This window comes from Rhipicephalus microplus, chromosome X (assembly GCF_043290135.1).
Source record: "Rhipicephalus microplus isolate Deutch F79 chromosome X, USDA_Rmic, whole genome shotgun sequence".
Classification (NCBI taxonomy): domain Eukaryota; kingdom Metazoa; phylum Arthropoda; class Arachnida; order Ixodida; family Ixodidae; genus Rhipicephalus; species Rhipicephalus microplus.
In genome coordinates this window covers 301,206,778-301,234,401 of record NC_134710.1, presented here as the reverse complement: position 1 = coordinate 301,234,401, position 27,624 = coordinate 301,206,778, and the positions used below count along the sequence as shown (strand labels likewise).

The 27,624-nt window shown below is 47.4% G+C and overlaps 4 protein-coding genes across 6 annotated transcripts in view; 1 reads left to right on the top strand and 3 right to left on the bottom strand.

Annotated features, from left to right (window-relative positions):
• LOC119161333 (protocadherin Fat 3) overlaps nt 1–27,624 on the top strand; it is a 353,600-nt gene that overhangs the window by 155,360 nt on the left and 170,616 nt on the right. For all 3 annotated transcript variants that reach the window (XM_075879438.1, XM_037413746.2, XM_037413745.2), the window contains exons 3-6: nt 1,705–1,770; nt 22,312–22,472; nt 24,660–24,716; nt 25,515–25,610. In XM_075879438.1, the coding sequence (XP_075735553.1) occupies nt 1,705–1,770; nt 22,312–22,472; nt 24,660–24,716; nt 25,515–25,610 (380 nt within the window). The remainder of the gene's footprint in view (nt 1–1,704; nt 1,771–22,311; nt 22,473–24,659; nt 24,717–25,514; nt 25,611–27,624) is intronic.
• Nucleotides 9,117–27,624, bottom strand: part of LOC142776207 (uncharacterized) — a 66,996-nt gene continuing 48,488 nt past the window's right edge. Inside the window, exons 2-3 of the mRNA XM_075879439.1 lie at nt 13,977–14,391; nt 9,117–9,285 (exon numbers count right to left, since the gene is read on the bottom strand). Coding sequence (XP_075735554.1) covers nt 9,241–9,285; nt 13,977–14,391 — 460 coding nt within the window. The 3' untranslated portion in view covers nt 9,117–9,240. The remainder of the gene's footprint in view (nt 9,286–13,976; nt 14,392–27,624) is intronic.
• LOC142777001 (dnaJ homolog subfamily B member 8-like) lies at nt 14,411–14,838 on the bottom strand (the record flags this gene model as incomplete). Its single annotated transcript, XM_075881307.1, has 1 exon — nt 14,411–14,838. A coding segment is annotated over exon 1 (288 nt), but the record flags the coding sequence as incomplete, so codon positions are not given.
• LOC142777195 (uncharacterized) lies at nt 20,226–21,393 on the bottom strand. The gene has a single exon (XM_075881514.1). The coding sequence runs from the start codon at nt 21,168–21,170 to the stop codon at nt 20,400–20,402; it is 771 nt and encodes a 256-aa protein (XP_075737629.1). The 5' UTR covers nt 21,171–21,393; the 3' UTR covers nt 20,226–20,399.

Genomic DNA, 27,624 nt, shown 5'->3' with positions numbered 1-27,624 from the left:
CTTAAACAGCTTGTTTGTTTTTTGGAGACGCAGTATTGCATCTGCCACGAGACCTTTTAAATTCTTATTCATACTTGGACACTTTTCCGAAGGAATGCATTACAGCGCCGGCCGCATTCACAAAAATCTTAGAGGCTAGAACTGTTCGCAAAAAAGAATTCCGATCGATTTCGATATCTCACAAAACTTTAACGGATAAGGACACTGAACTACATATAGCATGTATCAGTAGGAAGCTTCGCACACCAGACGTTACAGGTTAATAAGGTTCATAATGTCCCCGTAGTGGTGGTCAAGTGGCTAAACATGCTCGGCTCCTGACTTGCAAGTCGCGGGATCGAAACCCGGCTGCGGCGGCTCCATTTTCGATGGAGGTGAAAATGCTGTAGGCCCTTGTGCGCGTTAAAGAACCCCAGAGGGTCAAAATTTCCGGAGCCCTCCACTACGGCATGTCTGATGATCATATGGTAGTTTTGGTACGTTAAACCCCACATATCAATCAATCAATCGATCGATCAATCAATCAATCAATGTTTATAATAGCAGTATATTGGCACTCGTTGGCCATCACTGGCACTTGCATTATTTAAGTACCACACAGCATCATCATCGTCGTCGTCGTCGTCATCACCATCATCAAAACAGAATTTGAAGTAAATAGCTGGGATACACCACTGTGATTTCACCGAAATTAACAGACGCGCTTGGCTGCGATAGCCCCCATTTGAAGCTTGAAAATTGGCGCGGCACCTTCGGAGGCGAAGGCAGCTTAGTGGACCGCTTGCCCGCTTACTTTGCACGGAAACGAGGCACAAGCTTGTACACACTCACGCACAAAATTCATCTGAGCGCCCTCCGTAAAACTCCCCCCCCCCCCCCCTTCCCAACGCCATTCCTGTTCATGGCTATCGATACCTCAATAAGATACCGCTGATCGTGGTGCCTCAGCTCCGATATTTAGTAACAGCTACAGCGAGACCGCGAGGCATTCAGTTCGCGGCAGCAGTGCTTCCCGCTCTTCTTTCCACCAGCCGACGGCGAACGCGTCTTTCAAAGCTTGTTTTCCATCTGCGCCTCATCCGGGCGCTCCGATAAAGGGCTTGTCAAATATACGCCGTAGGTCGCTCGGAGAATTGATTTCGGGCACCCCTCGCATGAACCTGCGCCGGTGACAGTAATCCCAGCGGCGCGCACCGAGGCGCCGCCGTGATTAGTTTGGGGACGCGGCCCCGGCCTGTTTGGGCTTCTTATTAGGCCCATATCGCTGTTGGCGTCTTTGTCGCCGCTGCAATCTCGCCGCCTGGCGGCAGAAACGACATTGGACAGGGCTGCACTTGGTGCACGCCCAAGGCATTGTGCGCCTGAGCGCTTCGCGGCTTTGCTTTTACACGTTGCGACATGTTATTTCTATTTTTGTTTTTTCCTCTCGCTCTTCCTACCATCTTCGTCTTTCATCATTCGTGGTTAAAAGTGATGCGACTTCAATTACATTAGTACCGACGTTAATGATTCACGTCCAGGCTTTCATGACTCTTCTGTCTTCAATTTTTTTCTCGTTCCACATTTGTTTGTACATCCCCTCTTACCTTCTTTTTCATTACTTCTCTAATCTTTCCTCTGGTCTCTTCTTTTTTTTTTCCTTGTGCTGTGTGACACTACTTCAACGTAGCCACCCTAACTTTCTTTTATTTTACGTCTTTGCAGCATGCCAGTTCTACCCGCTGGGAGAAAACAGACGCTTCGAGAGAGTCTCGGAAAACATCCAAGTTGGTAAGTTGAAATAAAATAATAACTTTCTCAGACTTACAAAAAAAAAGACAACGTAGTTGTGGATATTTTCTTACGAATTCTCTAAGGTACGTAGGAATGCATCTTCGATGAAGGCGAAAATGCTGTGGGCCCGTATGCTCAGATTTGGGTGCACGTTAAAGAAGTCCGGCCAGGTGGTCAAAATTTCCGGAGCTCTCCACTACAGCGTCTCTCATGATCATATAGTGGCTCAGGGACGTTAAACGTCACATATCAATCAATCAAATCAATCGAAGGCACGTAGGAAGTATCCTTAGTAATGTTTGACTTTATAGATGCTTCGGATCGATCTGTTAAGTTACTTTAGGTGTATGCCGCAAGTGTATGCTATACGCGGCGCGTTTCAAGAATGATACTCTAGATATGTACCACATTGATTGTGCTTCTATAGAATCACTTCTGCTTAATGCGCCAGTCTATACCGCTTTGCGGCGCAATCGCACTGCATTTCGACGGTGGTGCCATATTTGTGCACAGTCGGAGGCAAATATTCGCTCTGTTATGTTTGCACTTTGCGGTGCAGATGACTTGGCGAATGAGTTCCGCCGAAATGCGTATAGCTAAGTTCGTTGCGTAAAAGGAAATCATGTGACGCGAGCGGTACACAAGCCCCGGGTGCAAAAATACCAACGACCTAACCGTTGCCATCACGCTAACTTTCACCTTCTTATCGGGAAAATAAATTCTGCCAAGAATGCTTCCCGTAACGTCAGGAAAGCTATCAGCAGATCATCAATAAGAAGAAACCATGCCTTAGAAGTTCTCAGTGCGTACCGACTTTCGCCGAATGCTTAAATCTGAGACCAAGCCAGATACGTGGCCGACAGGCAACGTTCCGAACACCAACCTAGTGTCGAAGCCAGTTCGCCTTATTGAAAGCAAGCTCTGAGACCAGCTATGTCTTAAAAGAAAGCAGTGGTCTAGACTTCTTTGCGTGTCAAGTATTATTACAGACCGCGCTGTGTAGTGATTGCATCTTGCTTCTTCACTCTCACATGGCCGATTCCTCGCAACGTTTATACTAACGCATATGAAGACCACATATGAGCGATAAATATCTATCTAGGTATTAAGAGACTTTCCCAACGTGCATGACCCAACTCTGCCGACGTTCTTCAAAGGAATCTGAACGCGCACGTTCGACGTATCTGCTCGAACATGAAGCTTGTCGAAATTCCCGTAAACAAGAACACATGAAAGAACCGAGGGTTTTCTGTGCGCCTCATAGTAACTGATCCTTAGTTCGATATGCTTCACCGCCCTAAGCAGTTGCCATGAATATAGGGAGTATTCACTGACGTCACTGCGGCCGCTATTTTGTAGTTCTTATCTCAATCTGCTTTTCTTCAGAACAGCTGCAAGCTGAGATTTGGCGCGTGATGAAGTCCCGTGAATACCCCCTATATAGGAATGCCAAGAGCTTTATACAAATCCCATGGCAACTGATATTTTTATGAGCTTCACCGCAGTGCATTTTTCAATTGCGATGGGATCACCAAACCTGAAAGTGCTGTAGAGACCGAGAAAGCACGCGAGGTAGCAGGGATAATTTCGAGTGTATAATTTCGAGTGCACCCAAGTGGCAGTGCATAAACCCATACTAAAACTAATGACAATTTTAGCTTTGGCATACCCGTTGACCTCTTTGGCGTCCTGGAAATAGGTCGGCAAACTCACTCGTGGGTCAACTCAGTCAGACTCAGACCAAGCCGCCAGTCTGAGAGTGTCCGAGTGAATAACATTTATATGAGTTAGAGTCCGGCTGAGTGTGGTCAAGGAAAATTTTGGCGAGTCTGAGTCGGAGTGAGCCCTCAGCGCAAAATCAATTTCCTGAGTGAGCCTGAGATTATTGCCAATCTATAATTCTATTTACTTTATTCAGCATTACTATCAGCCATACGTCGGTTCAAGTTTATATATACTCACACCGACTCACAAACACTCCAAAGCATCGGCGTTCATATGCCGGCTTAATATTAATGGGTCAAAGGCGTGAGTTACAGAGAAGAAAGAGCCGTGACCTCCCTTTCCCCTTGAAATTCTTTTCTGAGAATTCTTTAGAAAAATATCTTGTGTGAGAAGCCATCTCTTTCAATAAAAATGTCCTCACTGGATTGTAACTACTAATATCTCACCTTTGAAGATACGAGATCAAAAGACGCCAAGTATAGAGCATCTACAACGTGAAATGTTGGTGTTAAAAAGCATTGACAATGCTCAAAGAGGCCAGTTGAATGCCAGCTGACTGATGAGTCTGTTCATTAAGATTCACTCAGGCTCCGATAGAGCTCCGAGTCTGAGCAAGTCCGGCTGAATAAATCTTTAGTGAATGAGAGTCCGAATGAGTCCGGTGGAAAAGCATCTTAGGGAATCTGAGTACGAATGAATCCCAATATACACTCCATGAGTGAGCCTGAGTGAGCTCCGCAGATTTTTTTGGCCTATAGTTCTGGAGGAGAAGTGGGCAATAGGGAGCAATGACCCGTTGTTTGCACCGAGTACTTGGCCAGCTCTCACTTCTCTTCACTGCAGTGCACATTGTATGCTTCGTTACGTTACATGCTCGTACTGCGGCAAAGCCAGTAATAAACAAATATTGTTTATTGACTATTGTGTACCTCCATGAAAGAGAAGAGAAAAAAAGTCTTGAAAGTGTGCATGGCGCACAGTCGGCCCAAATATGAGTTGGATCATGCTGCCCGAGCTCAAAACGGCACCAAAACTGTATGGTGGCACCGGCCTAGGAAAAGATCAGTGACGTAAACACCATTTTGACTACCAGTAATTGTAGAACCAGTTTCACGTTTGTCAGTGTTACAGTGTTCGTGTCCCCTTTAACCGTGGCCACCGTGCTGCAAGTCGTATTGAGCACCACCACACACGTAGGCAGAACTGCGGGTTCATCAATGTCAATTCGAAATGCAACAATGTCAATCATCAATTGCGTGAGAAAAATGCTTATGATGCATGAGATTTGTACGTTCTGGAAATGTCCTATAAGATGAAGAAATCGGCTATACGGTGAAGTCAGGCCAGGGAAGCTAGACGCCGTTTCCGTAATACCACTACGTGGCAACAATACCCGGTGAGTTGCAACACTGCTAGTTTCAATAACCACCACATGGTTCCTAACAAATGCGCTCACTTGATCCAGAGAACATATGAGTCAATGAACTCTTGAACACACGATTCTCTTGTCTTTCTGCTAACGTACCGTCTTTGCGTACAGGCAACATTGATTCTGGTTTTGCCGAATAAACGCGAACGTGCGCACGTGTGCACCACACAGAACGATGCAATAGCTCACAAAGTACGATGTCATTTCACTATAAATGCTAATTTATTGCACATGAAAATTAAACCAAATAAAGGAGGCAAACATCACAAACATACTCAGATGCCGAATAGATGCCGTATACAGTTGGGTGACCAAGATGAACCTCGTCACTGTGGGACCTGACACGTTCAACTAAATATAAGCAAGGTAGCGCTCTCACATTACGACCTCGGAATGCGGTCAGAGTGGCCGGTATCGAATTCACAACTTCGTGCTCACGCAGCAGCAAAGCGACACGGCAAGCCGGCAAATGAGCACGGCAACTGAGCGAGTGCGGTTAACCACTTCTAAAGCTCGACGTTGCAGCATGCCTGTGAGCGTCGGCGTCCTCAGTTTGATACGTTGTAGCTTAAAGTGTTCGAGGATATAGCACTGCAATTCACAGTGACCCCGGGGTGCAAGGCGAATTTGCGGCTAGTAAGACGAAAAACAAGCAAATATTAGAAGAACACCTATAGTTGCATCAAAGATCCCACGTTTTCTAAATCCCAAACGAATAACGGATGGCTGGACAACGCGAATATAAGGCAGCGCAACGTTAATGCAGCACTTTTGCAATTCAGCGAAAGTCTGCGCGATCAAAAATTACGCATTGCAATTTCGTCTGCACTCTCGCCGGATTCCATAAATTTGAGGTTGCACAGCGCATGTGCTCTCATTAGCCTCCGTGTGGCTTGCATGGCCCAACTTCGCTCTTAGCGCGTATCGTAAGCCGCCACACTTGTGGGATGAAGGGGGGCGTGGTGTACTCTAAGCAGACGCTAATGAGAAACCCTCTCGACGGACAAGAAATGTCCCGGAGAAGTGCCGCGTTAACAAACATTGGGAAACGCGGACTCCGTTGAAGCAGCCTGCCGTTCCTTCAGTATTCCGCCGAGAGTCGCGCTCAGCGCCCACGCCGCGGCGCCAGGAGACAATCGGGGCGGCGCGCAAAGCGGACGTGCGGAGCAACAAGCCGTTGGTCTTCTACCACGCATACCTCGTATATTCGCACTCACTTGCCCACACTCACGCCTGTGCCTGGCCTCCTAATGCACTTTTGCGCGCAATTACAGGCCTCGGTCTCGCGCCCCAAAAAAGGCAAACGCGCGCGCCCAAACAGTATGAAAAACTGCATGGCGCGCTCTGCGGACGCAAAAGAAGCCGGCCTGGCTTAGAAACGTCGGGTTTCTGAATACAACTTGCGGTTGGAGTTTTCTAACCGCCTCATTCCTATCCCAACCAGGCAAACTTCTGCCAAATGTCCACCTTTGATTAAAAGTGTACCCGCACAAAGGAGAGAATGCGGGCGGCCTCGGCGCCTGCAAGCTCTCTCGAAAAATCTCGCCGGGTGCGAGAATCGCGAGATGGCGAGGTTTCTCAAGTAAACGCGTGCAAAGAGTTCCACTGTCCTGCAGTGCGAAAGCCCGGCGCGTCGGTGCGCAGCGTTCGGCGAGTGGTTCCGCGTGCCTGCAACTTCCCGGGATGGAACACAGTGAGAGACGGCGGGTGGCGCACACATGCGGTCGGGGGCGCACTTTTTTTTCGGGAGGATGGCGGAGATCCCGGTGGCGGGCATTATTCAAATGAGTTGACCCCTTCGCCACCCGTCGTAAAACGGGGCTCCCCGTTTGGTTGCGCCCTAATAAGCGAGTGCCCTGTCGGTACCGAACGAGGAAGGACGGAGGGGTTGCGTTCGACGGACGGGCCCGAAATTGCTGGCGGCGGCCCGGTTGTTTCGTCTGCGTAGGCACGCGCGTCTGAAGAGGGGCACATGCGCGGCGGGAAGAACCCCCCTGCCCTGATGAAGGGAATGATCCTGCGCGCTCCTCCGAACTCGGCTGCAGCGATGGCGGCCCACTGGAAGGGCGGGGACCCAAAAGGGTTTTAGCGACCACTCTATAGTTTTAGGTCCCTCGCGTACGCATCAAGGCATTGCGTTACACGCGCGCTTCTACAACGCTGGATCGCTTAAAGGCACGAGCCGAGATAACAAGAGCCAGCGCTATTTAGGAGAAGTGGTCGCTCCTCCACGAGCTGTGCGATGCGTAACGGACCAAGCCAACTCTCTTCGCCGGCAGTTGGATGAGCGCGAGAGCGCATTAGAATAATGATGCGATGCAATGGAATTGCGAGCTAAAAGACGTTCTCGGAAAAAGCGCTCCCGCTTGAGTCGCGCCAAAGCCGGAATACGGCAGCAGGAGCCTTGAGCAACGATTGCACACGGAAGATTTGTGGGCAAGGATCAGGCAAGAGTAGAGTAGCTCGGGGCGAGTCATGTTCATTACGCGGATAAGAGGCGGGTTAGAATGCCGTAGTTCTTATACCCGAATCGCGTACTCAGCTGTTTGTATCACGGTGTCGAATCAGGAGCGATATACGCGGGCATGCTCGACACAGTGGACTTAACTCGCCCCGAAAAAGACTACATAATAACCGAGGAAGGCCCAGCGACGAGTATTGAATGGAACAAGACCGGCCTATGTAGGCTAAACACCAGACAGTGTATCAAGCTCAGCGAGTCGTTTATGCTATCTTTATCTATGCCGGCAAAGCTTATACATGGTGCCGTTTTCGCGTGCTGACGTGAGCTACCACGTCGTTATAGCTATCGCGACGTTATCTATCACGCGTCCCCTGTATGTATGCGTTCGTAATGTTATTTCACCGTCTCTTTGCATCATCTCTATTGTTGTCGTTTTTTTTTAGGGGCGAAGCTCTTCAAGGCGTGGGCTGTTCGTCCCCTGTATGTAGCCACCTCTCGTTTAGTTCTTGCAGTGTTCGCTAGATGGTGGTACTTCTAGCTAATAATGAAAAGATGCAAGATGTTATAAACTAGACGGCGGTACTTGTAGTTGATGATGAAAGATGCGAGATGTTATAAAATATGAATGATGTCACAAATGGCGCGTGTCATTGGTGGAAGGCAATCGTTCGATTTAATGCGGCGACGTACGCTAGGGGAAGCGCTGTAATAAAATCGAGAGGGCAATATGTACGGAGGATTCATGGTTTACCAGGTTTACCTCCGGAGCTTCGTCCACTCATCATCATTCACTTCGTGGATATGGCGGCACTTTTTTGCATTTTGGCATTGCATGTGACGAGTTTCTCGTTTAGTTGCTGCTTTGGTCGACGGCCGAATTTCTCTCACCTTTAAAGATAACGAAAACAGCTCTACGCTTCTCTGCTTACACTTAACGAGCTTGCCAGAGCTATTTATCGGGCTAAAACAGTTCTGTGAAGAGTCGCCTGCATGAAAAAAGCGCTGACTATTAAATGTGTCTAAGGTTCGCCTATTTATGTCAAGGATAAGTGTCTGAAAAGCGGCTCTGCTACACTGCTTCTTTCAGATCATCTTTCGAGCACTACGCTCCCTCATATTGCACCACGAAGTTTGTGACAGTTCTCGCGTATACTTTGTGGTGCAATCTTATAGGTCAAGAATCCTCGGCCCAAATTCACGGGTTTCGAAATTTAAGTCCCCGCACTCCACGGCTTTCTAGTCAAAGGGTGTACGATTGTCATTTTGCGAGGTTTTCGATTAACTCTGCTCGCCGTATATACAAAACAGGCGTGGGCGGACAACATTGAAGCTATACGTCTTATGAGGCAATAGGTTACTTTGACGTTAATGAAAAAAAAAATCGGCACACAATTCGTTTCGTGCCTGTCATATTGTCTGCTAAAGTTATGCAACGCTTTACCATCAACGTTATTCCACCTTTTCCCAAGGTAAGCTATATTCAATCCCAGCTGGTTAGCCAGAATGAACGGGCAGAAAAAGAGAAAAAAAAAAGAGCGCCTAAGCGTACCGTCGCTGTGCTTATCAAAAATTATTGCTGGAAATAATTGGTTGCCATGAATCAGATAGCAGTGATTGAGCCCCCCTACGAAAACACCGATGTTTCGCAAACCAACTTCCAAATTGCTCACCAAAGAGGTTACAAATGACATTAATTGTTCACAATAGTGTTAACTAAACAAACAATAAAGTTTACGAAGGCGCCCTGTTTATTGAATGTTTCAGAAAAAAAAAGAACAATGAATCCCATTACTTGGCCGGTGGAGTAAGAGAATTCTGGTCTTCTAGCTTCTTCTGCAGTACGGAAGCTTCAGCGTCTTGTCCGATGAGTCAGCACCACGGGATGCACCTCAGACTAGAAAACAAAAATAAGACAACAGGCCAACGCATTGGCACCAACCTCTCCTTACATAAATTTGTTTAAAAAAAGACAACAGGCACACACTGATTACGTTGAAAAGGAAAGTCCATCAGTAGAAAGGAGGACTTGGCTGCCTTTCGCATTGTCGTGAACGCAGCAGTATTATGATGCATGTGATTAACGTGATGAAAATATAATAAAGGGAACCTCTCACGAACTCTTTGCGTCGTCTACAGCGGTCACGCATGCTGAAAGAGGATGCCAACTAATATTAATTGCACTCGCCTCTTTAGTACAACGCTAAGCTTGTCGGTCAGAGGTGGCGCGGGGAATACGGCCGTGTGTCGGAATTTTCTATAGTTTGCAGCGGGAATGGAACGCTTCGGCGATGCGCGTGATCGCCATCGAAATTATGCACCCGAATTTACGGGAAACAGGCGAGTGAGTAACTGTATAAGGATGTAGTCCAGCCAATGTCCTCGCATTTCACGTTTTCTGATGCGTTGAATTGTAGACCTCCCGATTCGTGTACACTCACTTGCGAGGTCACGCACGCAATAAATCAAAATAAATGAATAAAACACTTACGTGAGCCGACGAGCCATGAGAGATGCCCCGAGTCTGTCGTTGCACATGTTCGCGCAAAAGCAACGGTTAATCAGCATTTTTTTTTTGCCTTAAAAATTCGCACAATATACGGAAGCGTTATTGCGTATATACCAAGGCTCTAACACTTGAAAATGAGCATGGTGCAATAAATACCAGCTGACTATGAACAGAATTCCGGTGATTCCATCCTTGAGTTATACGAATTCTTCTACGCAAGTTTTTACGACATACCGTTTCATTTACCCCCCTTTTTTTCCCCGACTTTTCGCGCCAGTTTAAAATTGCGAATTTCGACTTATATCGCCAACAGCATGCCCAATTATATCCCCCTAACTCCCCCCGATTTTTTCAATTATATCCCCCTAACTCCCCCTGATCTTTTCAATTATATCCCCCTAACTCCCCCCGATCTTTTCAACAGCACCGACCATCTCATGACATATTCTGGATGGTCGTGGATAAGTTTTTTTTTCATTATGTAATCCCTAAGGATTCGGCGCACGTGTTGTGCAGCGCCTATAGTGCACGTGTAGTCAGCTATCATATAGTTCGATTTCATGAGATACGCGTAGAGGTCATTCAGAGCGCGCGCAATTTCTTTTTTTTTTTCCCCGGCGAGTTCTTGCAGTTGAGCTTCTGAAGACATGCACCTTGACGTCCACGCACGCTCAGCGGAATGTTCTTAGCGGAGCGCGAGCGCACTTCAGACGGCGGATTTCATGCTATGGCAATCTGACGCATACAAAGAAGGGGCGGGAATTACACGCCCCAGGGACCCACTTCTTCATATATAGGCCTGAAACGTGAACGAGTGCCGAAGCATTTCCTGCAATGTGCGGTCCTCGGCAACTTTCCGAAGGCGGAAAAAAAAATAAAATAAATAAAAGACTATACGAACGCACGGAAACTGGCACCGTTTCTTCTTCTTCTTCTGTAGCGTAGAAAAAGAACCGAGTCAGATCAGAATCTGCTATCTGGCGCTCCAAAGAGGCTCCTTTTGCCGAGAGCGCCAAGGTCGTGGAATGCGTGAGACATTACGCAGAAAGTGCGGGATTCTCTCGCCACCGTTCATCCCGACACAGCTGGAAACGTGTCGGGACTCTTGGAGCAGCCGGCGTGGAGCTACAGCGTGGGCAGGCAGCGCCTTACCTCCTCCTGCTAACTGTGCATTATGAGTCAGGCGACGCTTGTTTCTTTATTATTTTTTTCGAAGGCTGTGCGGGAATTCGTCCTTGCCCACGCCTGTTTTGATGTGCGCTAGCACTCCGAACTGCATAGAAATGGGCAGCGCGTGGAATAATCTAAAAGAGCCGTGTCGCGTACTACGCCTGACGACTGCACCCGGAACCACAAAAAAATCATAGTCGCGACAAAAAAAAAAAAAAAAAAACGAAGGTAAAACGCTGCGATAGGCCCTGTTCTCTCAGTTCTTGCGGGCTGCTTCAGTGTATGTGCGCGCGTGCGCACACAATACTATATAGATGTCCTAGAGCTACGCTCTTTCCGTACGGGTGACGTTTCTTACAAGCGCGAGTAACTAGGCTTTTGTTAAGCTCTAATTATTATTCAAGGCGGCCGAGGTGGCTGAAATTGGAGGATTTTTTGTTGACACTGCCGATTCTGGCTACTGAAGAAGCTCATTATGGTGAGCTGCTGTGAGAAACGCAAAGCTCGGTTCTTTCTTTCGCAACGCCGTGTCGAGAAATTAAACGAGCGCATGCATCACTTTCGCGCTGGGTAGACTAACAAGTCGCTTAGAGTGCTGGCTCTTGTGAACGTGCTTACTCAAGGTTACACGGTGACAGGGTGTGACCAACGGAATCAAATAAATCGTCCACGTTTTACTATAAAATTGTCACTTTCCGCACAAGTTGATATATGCTTCACCACGGTACACATACGAATCGCGGTGTGACCGTTGAACGGAGGTTTCGGGCAAGCGCCTAGCGGCGTAGGGTATCAAGAGGCACCCCAGTGTCAGCGCGGAGACCAATATTAGCACGAGTCCGGGTTCCAGCTCCCTCGTCTTCGTTGCCCATCTGGTGTCCAGGAGAAGTGACCAAATTGTACTGAATAATGACAAACTATTGGCGATCAGTATTTGCTCAAGCTGTCGCTTACCTTATAGGCTCAATGCTCTGTTCACGCCCTCAAGTCCAAGGAAGGCGCTTTTACGCATCCAGAGCGTAGGTATATCTCATCATCTTCACCAAATTCTCTCCTCCGATGTTCCATTTTAAGCTAACATCACTGAACCATATAAAGTACTTCATCTAACTGGTGCCAAGCTTTGAAAAATTGGTTTCATTTACGAAAATGCAACCAGCCTATTGTTTCCTTCCCTCCTAAGAAACCAGGAGTATTTATCACGATAAGTTCTGGGGGACTACTTACCATTAGTTTACGAGGTGTCCCAATGTGACTCAATCGATGAGAGACGTCGCAACGAAGGGCTCCAGATGTTTCGACTACCCGGTGTTTGGCGTGCACTAACATTGCACAGTACATGGTCTTTTAACATTTCGCCTCTACGAAAACGCGACCACTCAAGGCGGGATTGAACTTGCATCTATCGGATCAGCAGGCGAGCACTGTAATCACTAAGCAAGCTCGACGACTCTACTTATTTGTCAATAATTAACAAAATCAAATTATATAATGAAGTACGTACAGCTCAACACGGGGATATTAAAGATGATACACACACAAGCGCTAACTATAACAACTGAATTTTCATTATGCAAAAGCAACTAGCCCAAAGTTTCACTCTACCAAACTATATAACTTGCCTTAAATACAAAGATTTAAGCGAAAAAGTTTTTCTAGTTGCCAAAAGTCGTGGCGTAATTCATTTCCTTCATGATAACTACTGCGGTTCGAGTTTCTCCAGCCTTCAAAGAAAGTGAGCCAATCTTGAAAAAACGCACCCCGTAACTAGACGCTTGACGCAGCAACCTTAGAACCCTTAAACGTGCTAAGAAGAAATGATCGATTATGTAGATTGAAAGCATAAATGAACGGGCATTGAGAGATGACGGCGGATCGAATTGGATGGTTTCGGGTTACACTTTTGCCGCGATATCTTTACATTGAAGCAGTGAAGTAGATGAAGTCGTGGCATGTGCGACAAATAATGCATCTCCATTCCTCCATATTTATGAATGTTTTCGCGCCGACAGCGTAGAGGGCTATGAGGCTTTATTTACGAACGCCGATTCATCGTAAATGAAGGCGTGACGACCATTTTTCTCGCTATAACTATTTTCATTTTTGATTTGTTTGTTGTAGGTTAAGGCATTTGCTCGGCATGTATGCAGCATCGATCATCATCGTTAGGCGCGTATTTGAAGACACCAATACCGCTGCGCAAGCGTCTAGTTAAACAGTAGTTCTTCGACACTCACGCATCATCTCTGCATCCCGAAACAAAAAACGCAACAGCCAGTTATCACCACAGTAATTAATTTGTATATTTGACAGTAGGCTCTACAACTTTACACGTCGAAGGCTTTGTGTTCAAGGCAATACCATAACATGTTGATAATTCATTCTGGTTAACTATTACCTAAGCTCAGAGTAGCAACCGGTCGCCGCGGTGGCATAGTGGCCATGCTGCTCGGCTGCTGACTCACGCAGAGTTCGATACCGCCACGTTGGTCGCATTTCGACGGATGTGAAGAGCTATACAAGGCCGTGCACTGCACCACTTTAGAAAGTGTTAAAAAAATGCGGTATTTATTAGCCGGAGCCTTTTCCTACAGCATCTCCCATAGCAAAGACCACACTGGGACGTTAAACCCCGTGAACCATACTATGACATTACTCTTAAGCTGCTCGATATAACAGTGAAAAAGGGAGTTTCATGCCATGCCAAGTTTCATGCCAGTTTCATTCACGTAACGCACACGTGGATCTTAAGCAAATGAGCCAGCCGGATAACGTGTTCTTTCCATATGTCAGGCACGCGAAACAGTGGCAAAATTAATAAAAAAAGCCTCCCTGGCGAGACACCCACGTGTCTTCTGCCACATTGCGAAACACAAAGTGGTAGACCAGGCTACCTACGCGGTGCTCACCTGACGCATGGGGGCCGTGGGTTGGGCTACGGTGGACACCCTGACCCCGTCCTCATAGCAGCACACCCTCTGGACGCCGTCACAGACGACCGTGCGCACCTCGAACAGCCGGGGCCGGCTTGTGGGGATGGCGGGCCGGTGGTGCCCGACCACCGGTGCTGCCGTCGCCGATGAGGCCGGCTTGTGCACAGAAAACGAGGTCTGCGTCAGACGCGTGGTCGTGGGCTCCGCGTTGCGGCCTAGTGTGCAGTGGTGCACCATGCGGAACCCGTCCGTGCCGGTCTCGACCCGGATGGCCGCGTGGACGCCGCCGTGGCGCCGAGTACCGGACGGCTTGTGGGCCGAAGACGTGGACGTGCACGAGGACGCACTCGCTCTAGAGCAGCCCGGGGTCGCCGGACCAGCCTCCCAGGACCTGCGGAGTGGATAGCCTTGATCAGTTTCTCGAGCGTCATGTAGGTGCTCAGGGCTGCCTGCCTCTGAGGCGGATGGCGAACACGGCCACTCAGAAGGGCACACTGGTGGTCGTAGTCCCGGCGCTTCTTGTCGTCCGACAGCGTCTGGTAGGCCTGCGCCACGCTGCGGAAGTTCTGCTCGGCCCTCTCCTTGTTGTCCGGGTTCTTGTCTGGGTGCCAGCGCAGGCACATCCGCCGGTAGGCCCTCCTGATCTCCTCCAGTGGGGCCGTTTGCTGGACGCCCAGGATTTTGTAGTAGTCGAGCATCGTGCTGCTGGCGGGATTCGCGACGTGTCACAGAAGCTAGCCCAGATGTAGAATTTTGGGGCGCCTGGCTGATCAGCTGAGGGATACGAACGCTGTTCTACAGCAAGAATTTAGATGATGATGATGATGATCCTTGATACTCTGGCGCACACCCACAAAGGGGGATCGGCCAAGAACCGGGCGGCAGGATCTTAACTAAAAGGCTTATGGTTTTTAGATGGTGGCGCTGCTGGCGGCTCGCGAAGCATCACATCTTACCATTTATAGCTGAGAATTTAGTGACACTACAACGAATAATCTTCGCATCAAATGCCCCGATGCGTGTTGCACTTGCCTGAGAAGTCACCTAAGGAACGCGAACGAAACAAATGAAGCTCGGACGGCTTACAGAACGCAAGAGTAGAACTCAAATGGAAGAAGAAAGCGAAGAAGCTTAGCCGTTCTGCGAGCACCGGAGTGACACTAATGATAATTTTTTTAGTGTATTGCGTAAACAGTAAACATGGTACAATGCGTCGAGTGTAATGTTGAGCCACATGCTTGACGCAGTGTCTAAAATTACTTTTATTGTAACCATTTGATGATTATGACTTTCTTCTTTTATGACTCATACCCACAATAAAGGAGTGTCCCAAAATTGTTCATGGATAAATTCAAAGACAATTCGGATTAATAAATAATGACTTATTAAGATAGGGAAGAAAACCAAATAAAGGATAGAGTTCAATAATTATGTACTTGTACATTCAGACCAGGCACGTTATCCTGAAAGTGGCTTTGTTGAATTTTTTTTCTCCTGTCCTTACACATCTGCCAAACCAAGGTCTGCGAATCCATTTGATTAGTGTTGTTCACCTCAGAGATTGTTTATTGGTACTTTACGGCATAATTTATTATTTTAAAATGCACACTTGGATTCTCATAAAATACAATTCCTCACAGTAGCTGTACACAGTCAAACGTTTTAATGGTTTCTATATCACCGCGACATTTCAAAATTTATTAAATAATGAACAAAAAAATCAGAAATGCTAAGTTAAACGTACATATTATAAGCGTTGACACTGAGGTGAAGGCTCAAGTAAACTTCAATGCACAGACCAACGGCAAAAAAAAAAAAAAACTGAATTTAAGCGGTAGTACCAAAAGCACTGGGGAAGACGATGAAAACGAAGTTAATCTGGAAATTGTTTACAATTAATAAAAAGTACTACATGCCCAGCAAATTTATGTCTGGTTGATATCGAGAGTTGTGTCAGAGAAGCGCTGGGGGAGAAATGAAGCAGATCCAGTCCTAATCTACAAAGTGACGTTTGTTAAACCCTTTCCTCAAGACTTCAAGCGGCTACGTGAAGCAAAGAGCGTCGGTTGTCCTGTAATAATTGCGGACACAGTACAGTAAGGAAGTGACCTGGCCGGGCCGGTTCAGCTAAAATTTAGGGAGATCATTCAGAACATAGTAATATCAAGATAATATCAGTGGAGTAACAGCATCTTTAACCAAACTTAGACCCTAAATATTTCAGTGAACCATTCTGTGCTGCACTCAGCAAGACAATGGCACCACAGCCACTATACACAACAAAAACCTGAGACCCCTTATTCAACTCTGTCCGCGGCTTTGGAGGCATCTGTAAAAGCAGAAGCCTCGCACGTTGTTTGATGCGCTGTACGAGACATAGGTTTCCTTAAACAGCAATACCCCTGCCCATTATATCAAGCCGGATTATGAGTTTGAACCACATTTAGCACGATATAAACTTCTTTCGTTCTCTTGAAGTTCGTACGCCTCTAGTACGAACTTCAAAGGTACGTTAACCTGTTGAGAAATGGTTCTGAAGGAGACTTCTGGAAAGATGGCCCCGACAACTTGAAAACATTCCATTTGAAAGCTACTCTTATTCTTTCTTACGCTTCGTTCTAATGGCATGCTTCACCTCCGTTATTACAGGGACCTGGCAAACAAAAATAGTGTACATACGATGAGAAAAAAAATGAAAGTGAATCAAATTATTGTTATGTGCAAGTGATGTCAGGGCGATGATACAGTCTGCTGGCGTCGGTTACGATGTATACACCTTAACCCGAGATAAATTTGACTATGGTACTTCTCTGCCACCACTCGGAAAGCATGATGTAAAAGTAAACTACACAAGCACGTTATGAAAGGCTTTTCTGGCAAACCTGTTGGTAAAATTTAGCGGTAACTCTTTCGCTCGTTTGAAGACATTTGAAAGCATCGGCCGTGACTAGTTTCATAATCAATATTTGCGAGGTGGGGTCATCCACACGCCTTGCATCCTCCTCGGCAACCTCGTGTACCGAGTGGTCTGCCAAAGTGAATAGCGGTTACAGTGAGCCTACTAGACTAAAACTTGCGGCATTATTTAAAGGTACAAAACCCAGATGCCTAAAACGCGAAAATGAAAGGCATCCCCCTCGACGGCATTAACAGAAGCGGTGCAAGAAATAATCGCGTGATGACGTCATATAGCGAAAATTTGTGGCGTCATCACGAAACCATTGTGACCTTACTTGGGGACGTCATCATACGACACATTTATTTGTTCAAGGCAGGCCGATCCCTGAGGCAAGGTAAAACAATGCAAGGTGCAGAAAGCTTAGAATGCCCCACCCATCTTGGATGCTTGCAAAACCACGTTAGTTGCAGAAAGCTTACGCAAGTGGGTGGAGCAGGTTTGATAGATTGACTTAGAAGAAAATAAGACGACTTCCATCTTCGAGTCAACGAAAGCGAAATGTCACAATGTTAACAGCTAAAACGCAGCGCCCTCACGCGGCGCTGTTGTTATGCGTGTTAGAATGCCACGCCTGGGGATTTAGGCAGCGGCAAGCTGAAAAAATAAATAAATGAAAAAGACTCATCGTTTTGGGCTCTCGTAGCGACATGTCTTATTTGGCTATCGAGCTCTTGATGGCATCCTACAACTGCTAGTTTTCCGGCCATCTTCACTTGTATCAAACCACAGGATTTTTTTTCCCTGGTAACATTCCATCATATTACCTGGTTTGCCAATGGCACAATGTTAGAACGCATTCAGGCTTTTAAACTGCTAAGAATCGGTAAGTAATCCTTATGCTGTTTCTGCCTTCTTCTATGAACCATTGCATACCCACTACGGAGGCACGCAATTTATGAAAAATTTTCAGGCGAAGGTAAAGCGTTTTCTTGGACATGTTTTCGCGGTGGGCTCGCAGGAGAGGACGTTAAAGTAGACGGAATGAATTCAATTCTTTGTCCCACTTCTTCTTTTTTGCAAATTTTTTATATATTCTGGTTTATCGAATTCTTTAGTCTTTTTCACCTTTTTTTAAGGAACGCTGTTAATGTTCTTACCTGATTTCGCTCTCTTTTAGCAAGCATTGCATAAAAAATTTATATTATAAGGTACAGTGTGGCCAATCCCCCTTGTGGGTATGAGCCAATATCTTCTAGGCGACCAGAACGAGAGCAAGTGCCTCTGATTACCTCGGCCTCGATTTACGTTATAAAGTACAGCGTGGCCAATCGCCCTTGTGGGAATGAGCCAAGATCTTCCAGGCGACAGAACAAAACAAAACCTCAGCTGGTCTTTCTCAGTGAGCCTTCCAGATTTTTACTCCTATATTTGAAGCCGAGCTAATAGCTATTATTTTAGCACTTCAAAAGCTTCCTTCGAACGAAATCAATGTAATCATCATAACAGATTCACTTTCGTTGTGTGCAGCTCCTTACATTCTCAGAAGAATCTCGAGCTCCTATAGTTGAGTTCTGTACATTAGTACCACCACAGTTCAAATTCCTGAAATTAGTGTAGGTCCCAGGTCCCTGCGAGTCGCGATTGAATGAACTGGCAGATTCTTTAGCGTGAGCATATTTTGATAGACCAATCATTTCACTACTTCTAGAGTTGGAATACTTAGAAGAGATTAGATATTTAAAATTTGCTGTTTATACAGACAGGTTCGAAAACATCCCAAAGACAGATTACACGCACCTCAAATTTTCATGGAAACCTCAAAGAAGTCAATCGAAAATATTATAGTTATTATCTCCAGATTCCCATGCCGTGTCCCCCCATTAAACTTTTATTTATACAGAGCTGGTCTGACGCTGGTATACATCTTTGTCCGTTCTGCGAAGAATCGAAAACATTTGAACATTATTTTGTGTCATGTCGTAACTATGCAGTCGTTAGGAAAAGACTACTAGCTATTCCGTTTGAGAAGCTAGGTTTAAGTTTAACCGCAGAAACTGTTCTAAATTTCGCTGCCTCCGTTTAGGGACATTGTCACAGAGATGTATTTTATGCGGTGTGTAAATTTATTCAAGCTACTAAACGTGTTTCATCATAATGCCCACTTCAACAAATACTCGAAAAAAAGAGACAAAAATGAGTCTGGAAGAAATTTTTAAAATGTGCCTAAATATAAGTCATACATCCGAAACTAGTCGGGTTTGGCAAACTCAACTGACTGGTCGGCTCCAAAAATCAGAGTGTCGTTAGTATGAAATAATGCTTATTTGATCCTCACTCTCTGGTTCTTTACTTTTTTCAGAATGTCTTCTTTCTTGGAACGCTTTTTTTTTGTAAGCAATAGTGCAGTTACCATTCATACTATACTATAGGTCTTCTTGGCCAATCTCCCAGAGTGGGTATGTCCCATGGTTTCTAGGCTACAAACAAACATGATAGGAAAAACGGGGACATCGGACTGGTAGCAGGGTCTTCAAGGCCGCTGTAGTGAAAACCAAACTCCTTTTCTCGTCGGAATCGAGTTGCTCTGCGGCTGCTCGACGCCATATCCCACACTGAGGGCTCTCGCCGTTCTCTACAGGGCGGGGTGACGTGAAATGATGTCGACTTCTGTTATGGTGTCGCCTGTGTTAATGTCAGCTGTCTGGTGGCTCTGCCCGCACCGGAGACTGCCGGGACGGGCGTCTCTTAATAAAACGCTTGCTTTTGTGATGTTCACGAGTGCGGTAGCATCACTTGTGTGTCTGGCTCCAACGCGTCTCAGCCAACCTCCAAAACAGAACGGCTTCTAGAAAGTTCTAACACACGCGTGGAAGGACGCATTGAAGGCACGGTGTTCAGCGGCAGCCTTCTCGAAGACGTCGATAGCACGGGGCAGGTGATTAAGGCTAAACACGACGCCTCTTGGCGTTACGAGATGCACTCGGCGAATGCGTTGCTGGGGCTGTGCAGAATTTCTGGACAAGCGCGAACTTACTGTTGGGAAGCAGTCGGGCGAGCAATAGAAGCGATTACCGTTTACCGGCCACTCTCGAGCCCAACACAAAGACCGGTACACTGAGCCATGCCCAAATAGGCAAGCACGCGAAACCGCGTTCGCAAGAGGTATCTAGTCTAAGTGCTATCTCTCACCGGCGGACCGTCTTCCCTAAAACTGTATTCAGCACAATAGTGGTTGAGATTTCCTCTCGGTAACTACATGTTACATGGGAATTCTCAACTCTGTGAAACCACATGACACCACCAGAACTCTCGACGAGTTTGGCTGACTCCCTTTATTTTGTGACAAACTTTTTCAAGAGTCCCCCCACCCCCCTCGCCGAGTCCAACGTAGAGCTCTTTCTCCCACGGCAATCTTTCAAAGTCCCACGAACCTTCAGTTGAGGACTTGCGCGATTTTTCAGCTGCAGTTGAATCCCTCTTCTTGTCTCCATGATTGAAGTCTAGGACGGGCGTGGACGGGTGCGTCGAAAGGTGCTCTGGGTAAGCACTCCGTCCTCGTAGACGTTCATAATCTCTGCGGCATTCTCCTTGATCACCTCGAGGTCCATGCGTTTCCCCTGTATGATGCGGGTAGAAGTCTGACGCTCGTAGTCCAATGGTAGTTGCAGCACTGATACGTTGGTCGTTGTGGGAGGAGTCTCATAATACGGCGTGGATGCCGATGATGTGGGCACGTAGGTTGTCATGGACATTGCCTGCTTTGGCAGGTACGTTGTCACAGGAACGAACTGCGACGTAGAGGGCTCGAACATGTTGTAGTTCACCACTGGCTGGCGCTGCTGGGGTGTCGATCCGTGCAGGCTGGTCATGGAGTACTGTGGGATGGTGGCCAATGAGTTATGTTGAGTCGTGTACGAGCATGACGGCTGGGGAGCAGGACTAGGGCGGGGGTAGGGAGGCACGACGTAGCAGTAGGCTCGAACAGAGCTTGAAGGAGTCGGTGGAATCGCTTGGATCGTGTTCTTTTGGAGGCGGTAGTCATAGCGCTCCCTGGACGAACTGTTGCTGAGAACGCTGTGAGCCTCCGAGATGAGGCGAAACATACGCTCCGCCTTCTCCTTGCTGCCCTGGTACTTGTCCGGGTGCCACTGCAGGGCGAGTGCCTTGTACGCCTTGGTGATGTCCGATGGTGTGGCATTGCGGCTGACGCCCAATATGCGGTAGTAGTCCGGGATTGAGGCCATGTCGGTGCGTCGCCTGCGTGCAGCCATTTTTTCGAAGTAGAAGAAAAAAAAAGAAAATTTTGGCCAAGGGCTGGCGTGGCGGAGGCCTCCTCACGTGGTTGCGATGGTTTCTTCTGGTAGGGAGGGGTAGAGACAGGTCCTAGCAGATTCCGCCTCGCTTTGCCCTTGGCTGGCCGCACAGAAGACGACCGACCGTACCCGGCTTCGAAATCGGAAATGGAATGAGGGCGTGCCTGCGTGCCGGGGTCAAATAGCGAGCGCACGTTCTGTCACGAGGCGAACCTCGGCTTTCGTCTTCGTCACTCGCCCGTCTCTGGGAGCCGACGGCAGCGACAAAAGGAGCTGGTGGCGGAACTCTTTCGTACCTTTTTTTTCCAAATTTATCGAGCACAAAAATAACTTTGTGGCTCCAATGAACGACGTAATAAAGACTTCGACCGGCCGATATCATGCGCGTCATTGTTAACTCGTTTATGCGGGTAAGCGGCCAACGATGCATCAGCCTCATTTTGTTGTATGCGGATTTCATACAAGTCATATTCAGAGATTTTTTGTTGGGTTGTATTTTAAATAAATGAGAGAGAAAAACACTCGTACGAGATTTTGAGAGTTTTACTTGGTGAACTTTTACCTGTAGTACAATCTGTGTACTTGATGTCATTCTTATGTAAATGCAATATCAATAGAGTGCCTATTTAAAAGCCAATAATGAACATCGAACACGTATGCAAGTGAAGGTGGTCACGACAGAATATTTTGCCGTCTATCACGAAATAAAACGCACAGCAAAAATCAACAAACAAACAGCACAGGACAGTTTCTTTTGATATCATGTTAATCTAGACGAAGAGAAAGATGAAGGTTGGTGTTAGAAATGTATGTCGTTCTTTTGTTTTGTTATTTTGAAATCCTATAAGTTTAAAGTATTACCTGTAATGCCTTATGAAATAAATTATTTCCTTCAATAAGTGAATTGGTCTAATAAGCAAGGCACCGTCTGATTCATGGCCTATCCCCCTGAGTGGGTTGCGCCAAGCTGTTGAGCAACCAACCAACTAACGTATGTCGGGAGCGATTCACATAAAATTGCATTTCACATGCGCACCTGCTTAAGAACGCCGGGTGAAAGGTAATATTTTGCTTCTTTTTTATTTCTGCGCTTGTCCAGGACAAGAAGTCTTCAGGGTGGAAGTGCATCCACGACGAGACCTACGCGTTGAAGCAATGGACAACAGCTTAAGTGATATCAACTATTTCCGACACGAGGACATCGACGACCGCACTGTCTCCATCAAAGTCGCCAAGTCGCTGGAAGACCTGGTAGACCGGGTAAGTCCCTTGCACAATCGATGGCCCCTAAGCGGTGCATTCAAAGCACTACTCTCACCTCAACTGAGTGGGAGTTCTTTCGGTAGGCTGGGCCTCCATTTCGTGATGAATAATTTGTATACATTGTGTCCACGAATAATAGCATGCGCCTGCTTGCGCGCACCCGTGTTGTGCATGTACTAGACATTTCATATCTCATCCCTAACACTTGCAGTTGGGCACTATATTAACGGCAGCACCTGGACCTATCTGTCTCAGTAGAGTACGAGGCTGCTTCGAGAGCCTTTTAATCTCTCGTATGACCTTGTGTTCGTGAGTGCTGTCTGGCTCGAAAGTGCGTCTGTGGTCTTGGTGCTAATCGCTCGCAAAGCCCGCACTACACCTAGACTCTCCGACATTCCACCTCGTCCAAATAAAACGCCTGGTAAAGGGGTTCTCGGAGGCTAAACAATCCGTGATGCGCTAATAAAGATGCATGCGCCCAATAAACTAGAGCCTATACGCTTACGGTCCCCGCGTTCCACGGAAGGCAGCGGTTTCCCTACTATCTCTTTGTTCGGTGCTTGCCGCACGATTCATGAAACATGCATTCGCGCAATTCTCTCGAGCCGATGGTAATGTAGGGCTGGGGCTGCGGCTTGCAGCATGGTATAACATAAATCGCTTGCGAGCACGAATATTAATCACGCCCAGGAGTGCCAAGCTCTAACAGCTCGAAATCTCTCTCCCTTCATGCATTTTATTCAGTCATTCGTTTTTTTTTTTTTTTTTCAGTTGTTGAGGATGCTAGCGATGGGGTGTTTATTGCCGCCACTACAGGCACAGGAGAAATTCTCGCTTAGATCGCACAACTCGTATGTGCGTTACAGGCCGGTGATTCGCGCACTCAAAGAAGAGGTATACCTGCAGAATCGTGTCTTGTGACAAAACTGTCCCATCAACTCACATGTTACGCCACAGACATGTACCAAAGTGAACTCGTTCATATAGCTTTATGCTCCTATTTCCACCTCTTTTCGGACTCGTGGAGCGAAATCTGCCCCGGTGAAACCGCACGAATTAATTGTATATCTAATGTCACATCGCATGCGTCACGTTTCTTAAAAGCACCGCGAAACAATTTTCAAAGCTGTGTGAGCACCAACATCTCATACAGCCGAAACGTTATCTTAATTAAGCCTGGTACGCCATAAAGTATAGTTCGATTCCACTTACGCAATGAGCAGCACTTTTTACGGCAAGCTGAGCTGTGGGCTTTTCAAGCCTGGGTGCACACCAGCTCAACGTCGAGGCTCAAAGATTACGTCTTGGGGAGGTCATTTTGAAGCCACTCTCAAAAGCAAAATCGGGTCGGGTCGTGTGACCGGGGGACGGCTGTGCACCGAGCGTTCCAGCCAGGGAGTGATGGGGCGTGATGAACGCGGCGCCTATTCCCATGGCGCCTAAGTGGCGTGATCTCGCGCACCCATTAACCCTCATAAGCCTTTAATAAATTCCCGTGGGCCAGCCGGCCCTCTATATTGCGCACGGCGGTATTCGGGACAACTTTCGAGGAGGGCTTAAACAACAGCTCTTAGGCGCACTCGCGGTTTGCGTGATAAGACAATGCACGCAGGGACAACGAGCACGTCGCCGCGGTGCAAGCTGAAAGAGCAAAGACGTGAATGGAGCTGCTTCTCACGCAACCACGAACCCTTTATCAGAAGGCGTTGGAAGAGCAAAGGGAGTGCAGTGGAATCCGCTTTGAGAAACACAAAAGAAAGAGAAATGAGGGATCGCTGCACCAGCAGAAAAATGGCTTGATTACGGCCATTGTTTTGGTCAACTTTGAGCACACTGAGAACTAACCAGTTTCGTCGTCGCCTTTGCACACGTGCTTCTTGTCTCTATTGTGACGCCACCACCCTTGCAGAAATTGGGTCGGTTTTTCTTTTTTTTTGTTACAAACGAGCACGCGCGCTGCGGAAGAACGTGTGTGTCAGGTTGTATTACTTAACGCATTACAGTCGTACGGACAGAAGAGAAACTCGCTTGGAGAAATAATTATGTATCGAGCACAATTGCGTGACTATATATATATGAATTCGCAACATAGAACATGCCCACACCATTGGTGCGCACTATTTGCGGAAGATTCGCAAGGGCACATTCATAATTGACGAGAATCCTGCTCCACCCTTTTTGCAGCCCGATCCTCAGAGCGTCTTGAAGTTCAAGCTTACCTGCCGAGGAGCTTCGGGAACGGTGAGTCCACTCATACTTATTGGAAAGAAAATAAACGAAAGTTCGGTGACATCTCCGGCTTTCGTAACAGCCGCAGAAGGCGATACGGTTTAGCCGCGCAAACGACAATATACGGACGGGAACATGGTATTAAAGTAAGTGCGACCTCAGCATACAATTAAACTGCATGTCACTTTACAGACCAAAACCACGAAGTATACCTTGCGAAGGTTATTTCTGGCACATATGGCAGTGCACCACCAGCCACCAAACCGGTTCAAGCAGGCTTTATTGTGAGACGATGAGCTCGCTAACAGACTCTGTGACACGCGCATGCAGCGTGCAAAAGGCAATCTTTGTCGCACAAATCACGCGTTCAGCAAACTTAAGCCCGAACTGACTCAGGAGAAAGTTCTTCTTGAATACAGTTCTAGTAGAAGGCGATTATTTAGTTGAAATGCACAGTTCAATATTACCCCGTTTGTGGGTTTGCAATCGCAGGTTTACTGTAACGCAAATAATGTAGTGAGGCAACGACAATTGTTGGGCTTTCGCATCACAAGATGATGATATGGTTATGAAAGACGCCATAATGGAGCGCTCCAGTAATGTTGGCCATCTGGTGTTCTTTAAGGTGCACCTATTATCTAGCTACACGAGCCTCCACCATTTTCGTCAGCACTCCATTACCATAACCATAGACGATCGTTGCGGGTATAATGTAGTGAGAGGGCTCGGTTAATCGAACAAGTCATCACGAATAACCCTCTGTGACAATGCACGGATCGAGCATATAATGTCCTTGTTGTGTCTCTGCAGGACGAAGCCTTTCTGCCAGTCACCGTCTACATCCAGGACGTGAACGACCACGCTCCAGAGTTCCAAAACGTGCCCTACCACCTTGAAGTGGACGAGGTGAGTTTCTCTTAAAGTAAATCAACTCGCATATAACGTAGAGACGTGAAATGAATAAACATGTCTGATGTGCGTAGTGGCTACTTCCACACCCCAAAAACCAACGTCCAACAAGACAAAAAGTGTCGTTCCTACTTGACACAGAGAGACGTAGTCTCTTCACCGGGTCGGACTTAATCAGTGATCCACGAATCTGTGAATCCTGCAGCCGATCGTGCGAACGTACACTGTGCAGTGGACTTAAAGATATAAACGGAAAAACTGGCATGCGCGTTCCAGCATACGTGCGTAAAAGTAAAAAAAAAGAAAACGTCGCTCACACACGCACGTACATCGGCGGGTATGCACGGCTTCGGCTCCGTTCTGCACTTTATACACCGCAGACTTTTTGGCCCTGGAACTTTCATCCGCACTCACCCCCTTATCCACGCCTTCCTCACAATGTGTCGCCAGAGGCTTCGTGCTCACACTGCAGGCGCGCTACCGTTAGCCGAAGCTGGGACGAGACAGTTGAAGCGCGCTGCCAACGTCGTCTTGCGGCGTAGATAACAATTTCACGGCCCGTCAGGCCCTGCCACTGGTCTTATTCAAGCGAGAGCGAGACCAGCGTGCCAGCGAGGGAACGCAGCGCCGCAGCCTCGTCTCGGGGCCCGTTTAATAATCGAGCCGAGCTCCCCTCCTGTTTCCGACTCCGCATATGGCTCTATTCTGCCGCATTCCACGTCAAGTGAGCCACGGTTTCTCGCTCGGTGCTGTCCCGCGGCTGCTGCTTCGGATGCTTCTGCTGCTTTCGCACGTACGCTTTTGGAAGGCTAGTCTTTTCTTGACGTACAAAAGACGTATTCTTTCGATCTGCCTAATATAGAGAACGATACTTTGTTGCCAATATCACTCGGATAACTAAACCACACTCATACTTGCAACCGGGAGAAGTGAGTCCGTGACATGTATGAAGCTGAGTTCGGAGCTTGCTGTTATTGTTTATTGTCACTGCTGCGCTCGACTGCTTCCGCTTAGACAAAAATGCACCACTGTCCACACACACACACACACACACACACACACACACACACACACACATATATATATATATATATATATATATATATATATATATATATATATATATATATATATATATATATAGAGAGAGAGAGAGAGAGAGAGAGAGAGAGAGAGAGAGTACTGTTTTTCGGATCTTGGCTGTTAGGTGCAGTGGCATACACTTCGACTCGTCCGTTCGTTCAGATGCGTGGAAAGGCGCGCTGTTATTATTTCATGCTCCCTGCTTTCTGCTTTGCCATCGTTCTGCTTGCCAATCTTCTCAGGACTTCATGTAGGCCAGCCGTCTATAAAGCGAAACAGCCTACTGCTGTAAGAACGTCCGCAGTAATCATAGCACCGCCGAAACCTCCCGTTCGAGCACACACGGCGTATACATGCTTTTCCCGTACGCCGCTCCCTTTCAGGACTGGTGTAACCGCTGGCGGACCTATATAATACCCATCGCATAGCGACGTGCACCGGAAGCCGCGTTTGGTTTTGCGTTTGCGGGCTTTTTATTCTTTCTGTTCAATTCATTCATACAGCCAATGCTTTCTCGTCTACAGCTGTACAAGAAAGGAAAAAAATATATATGTCTAACAGCAAGAAGGAACAAACCGTGCGTGTTCGGGATCAAAAGTCGATGTCAGGTTTCTTGCGTTACTTGGCGCACGTCAGCATGGCACGACATGCAGGGCAGTCCGGTGCGCGCGGTCCAGACGGTGCGTTCGTAAATATCTAGGCAGCGGCCGCGTAGCGCGTTCGTCTGTTATTGCTCTGGCTGCACAGCCGTGAACGGGGAGGTGAGGAAAGCGCAATGGGCCGGCCATCACGCGGCTTTTTCCACCGCGAGGCAATGCATCTGGAGAGCCGCCAAAGGGATGCGGCGGAGAGAACGGCGAAACCGCGAGAGCATAACGCCGCTCCGTCGGCGAAGACCCCCCGGGGAACGCTTCGTGCACACCGCCCT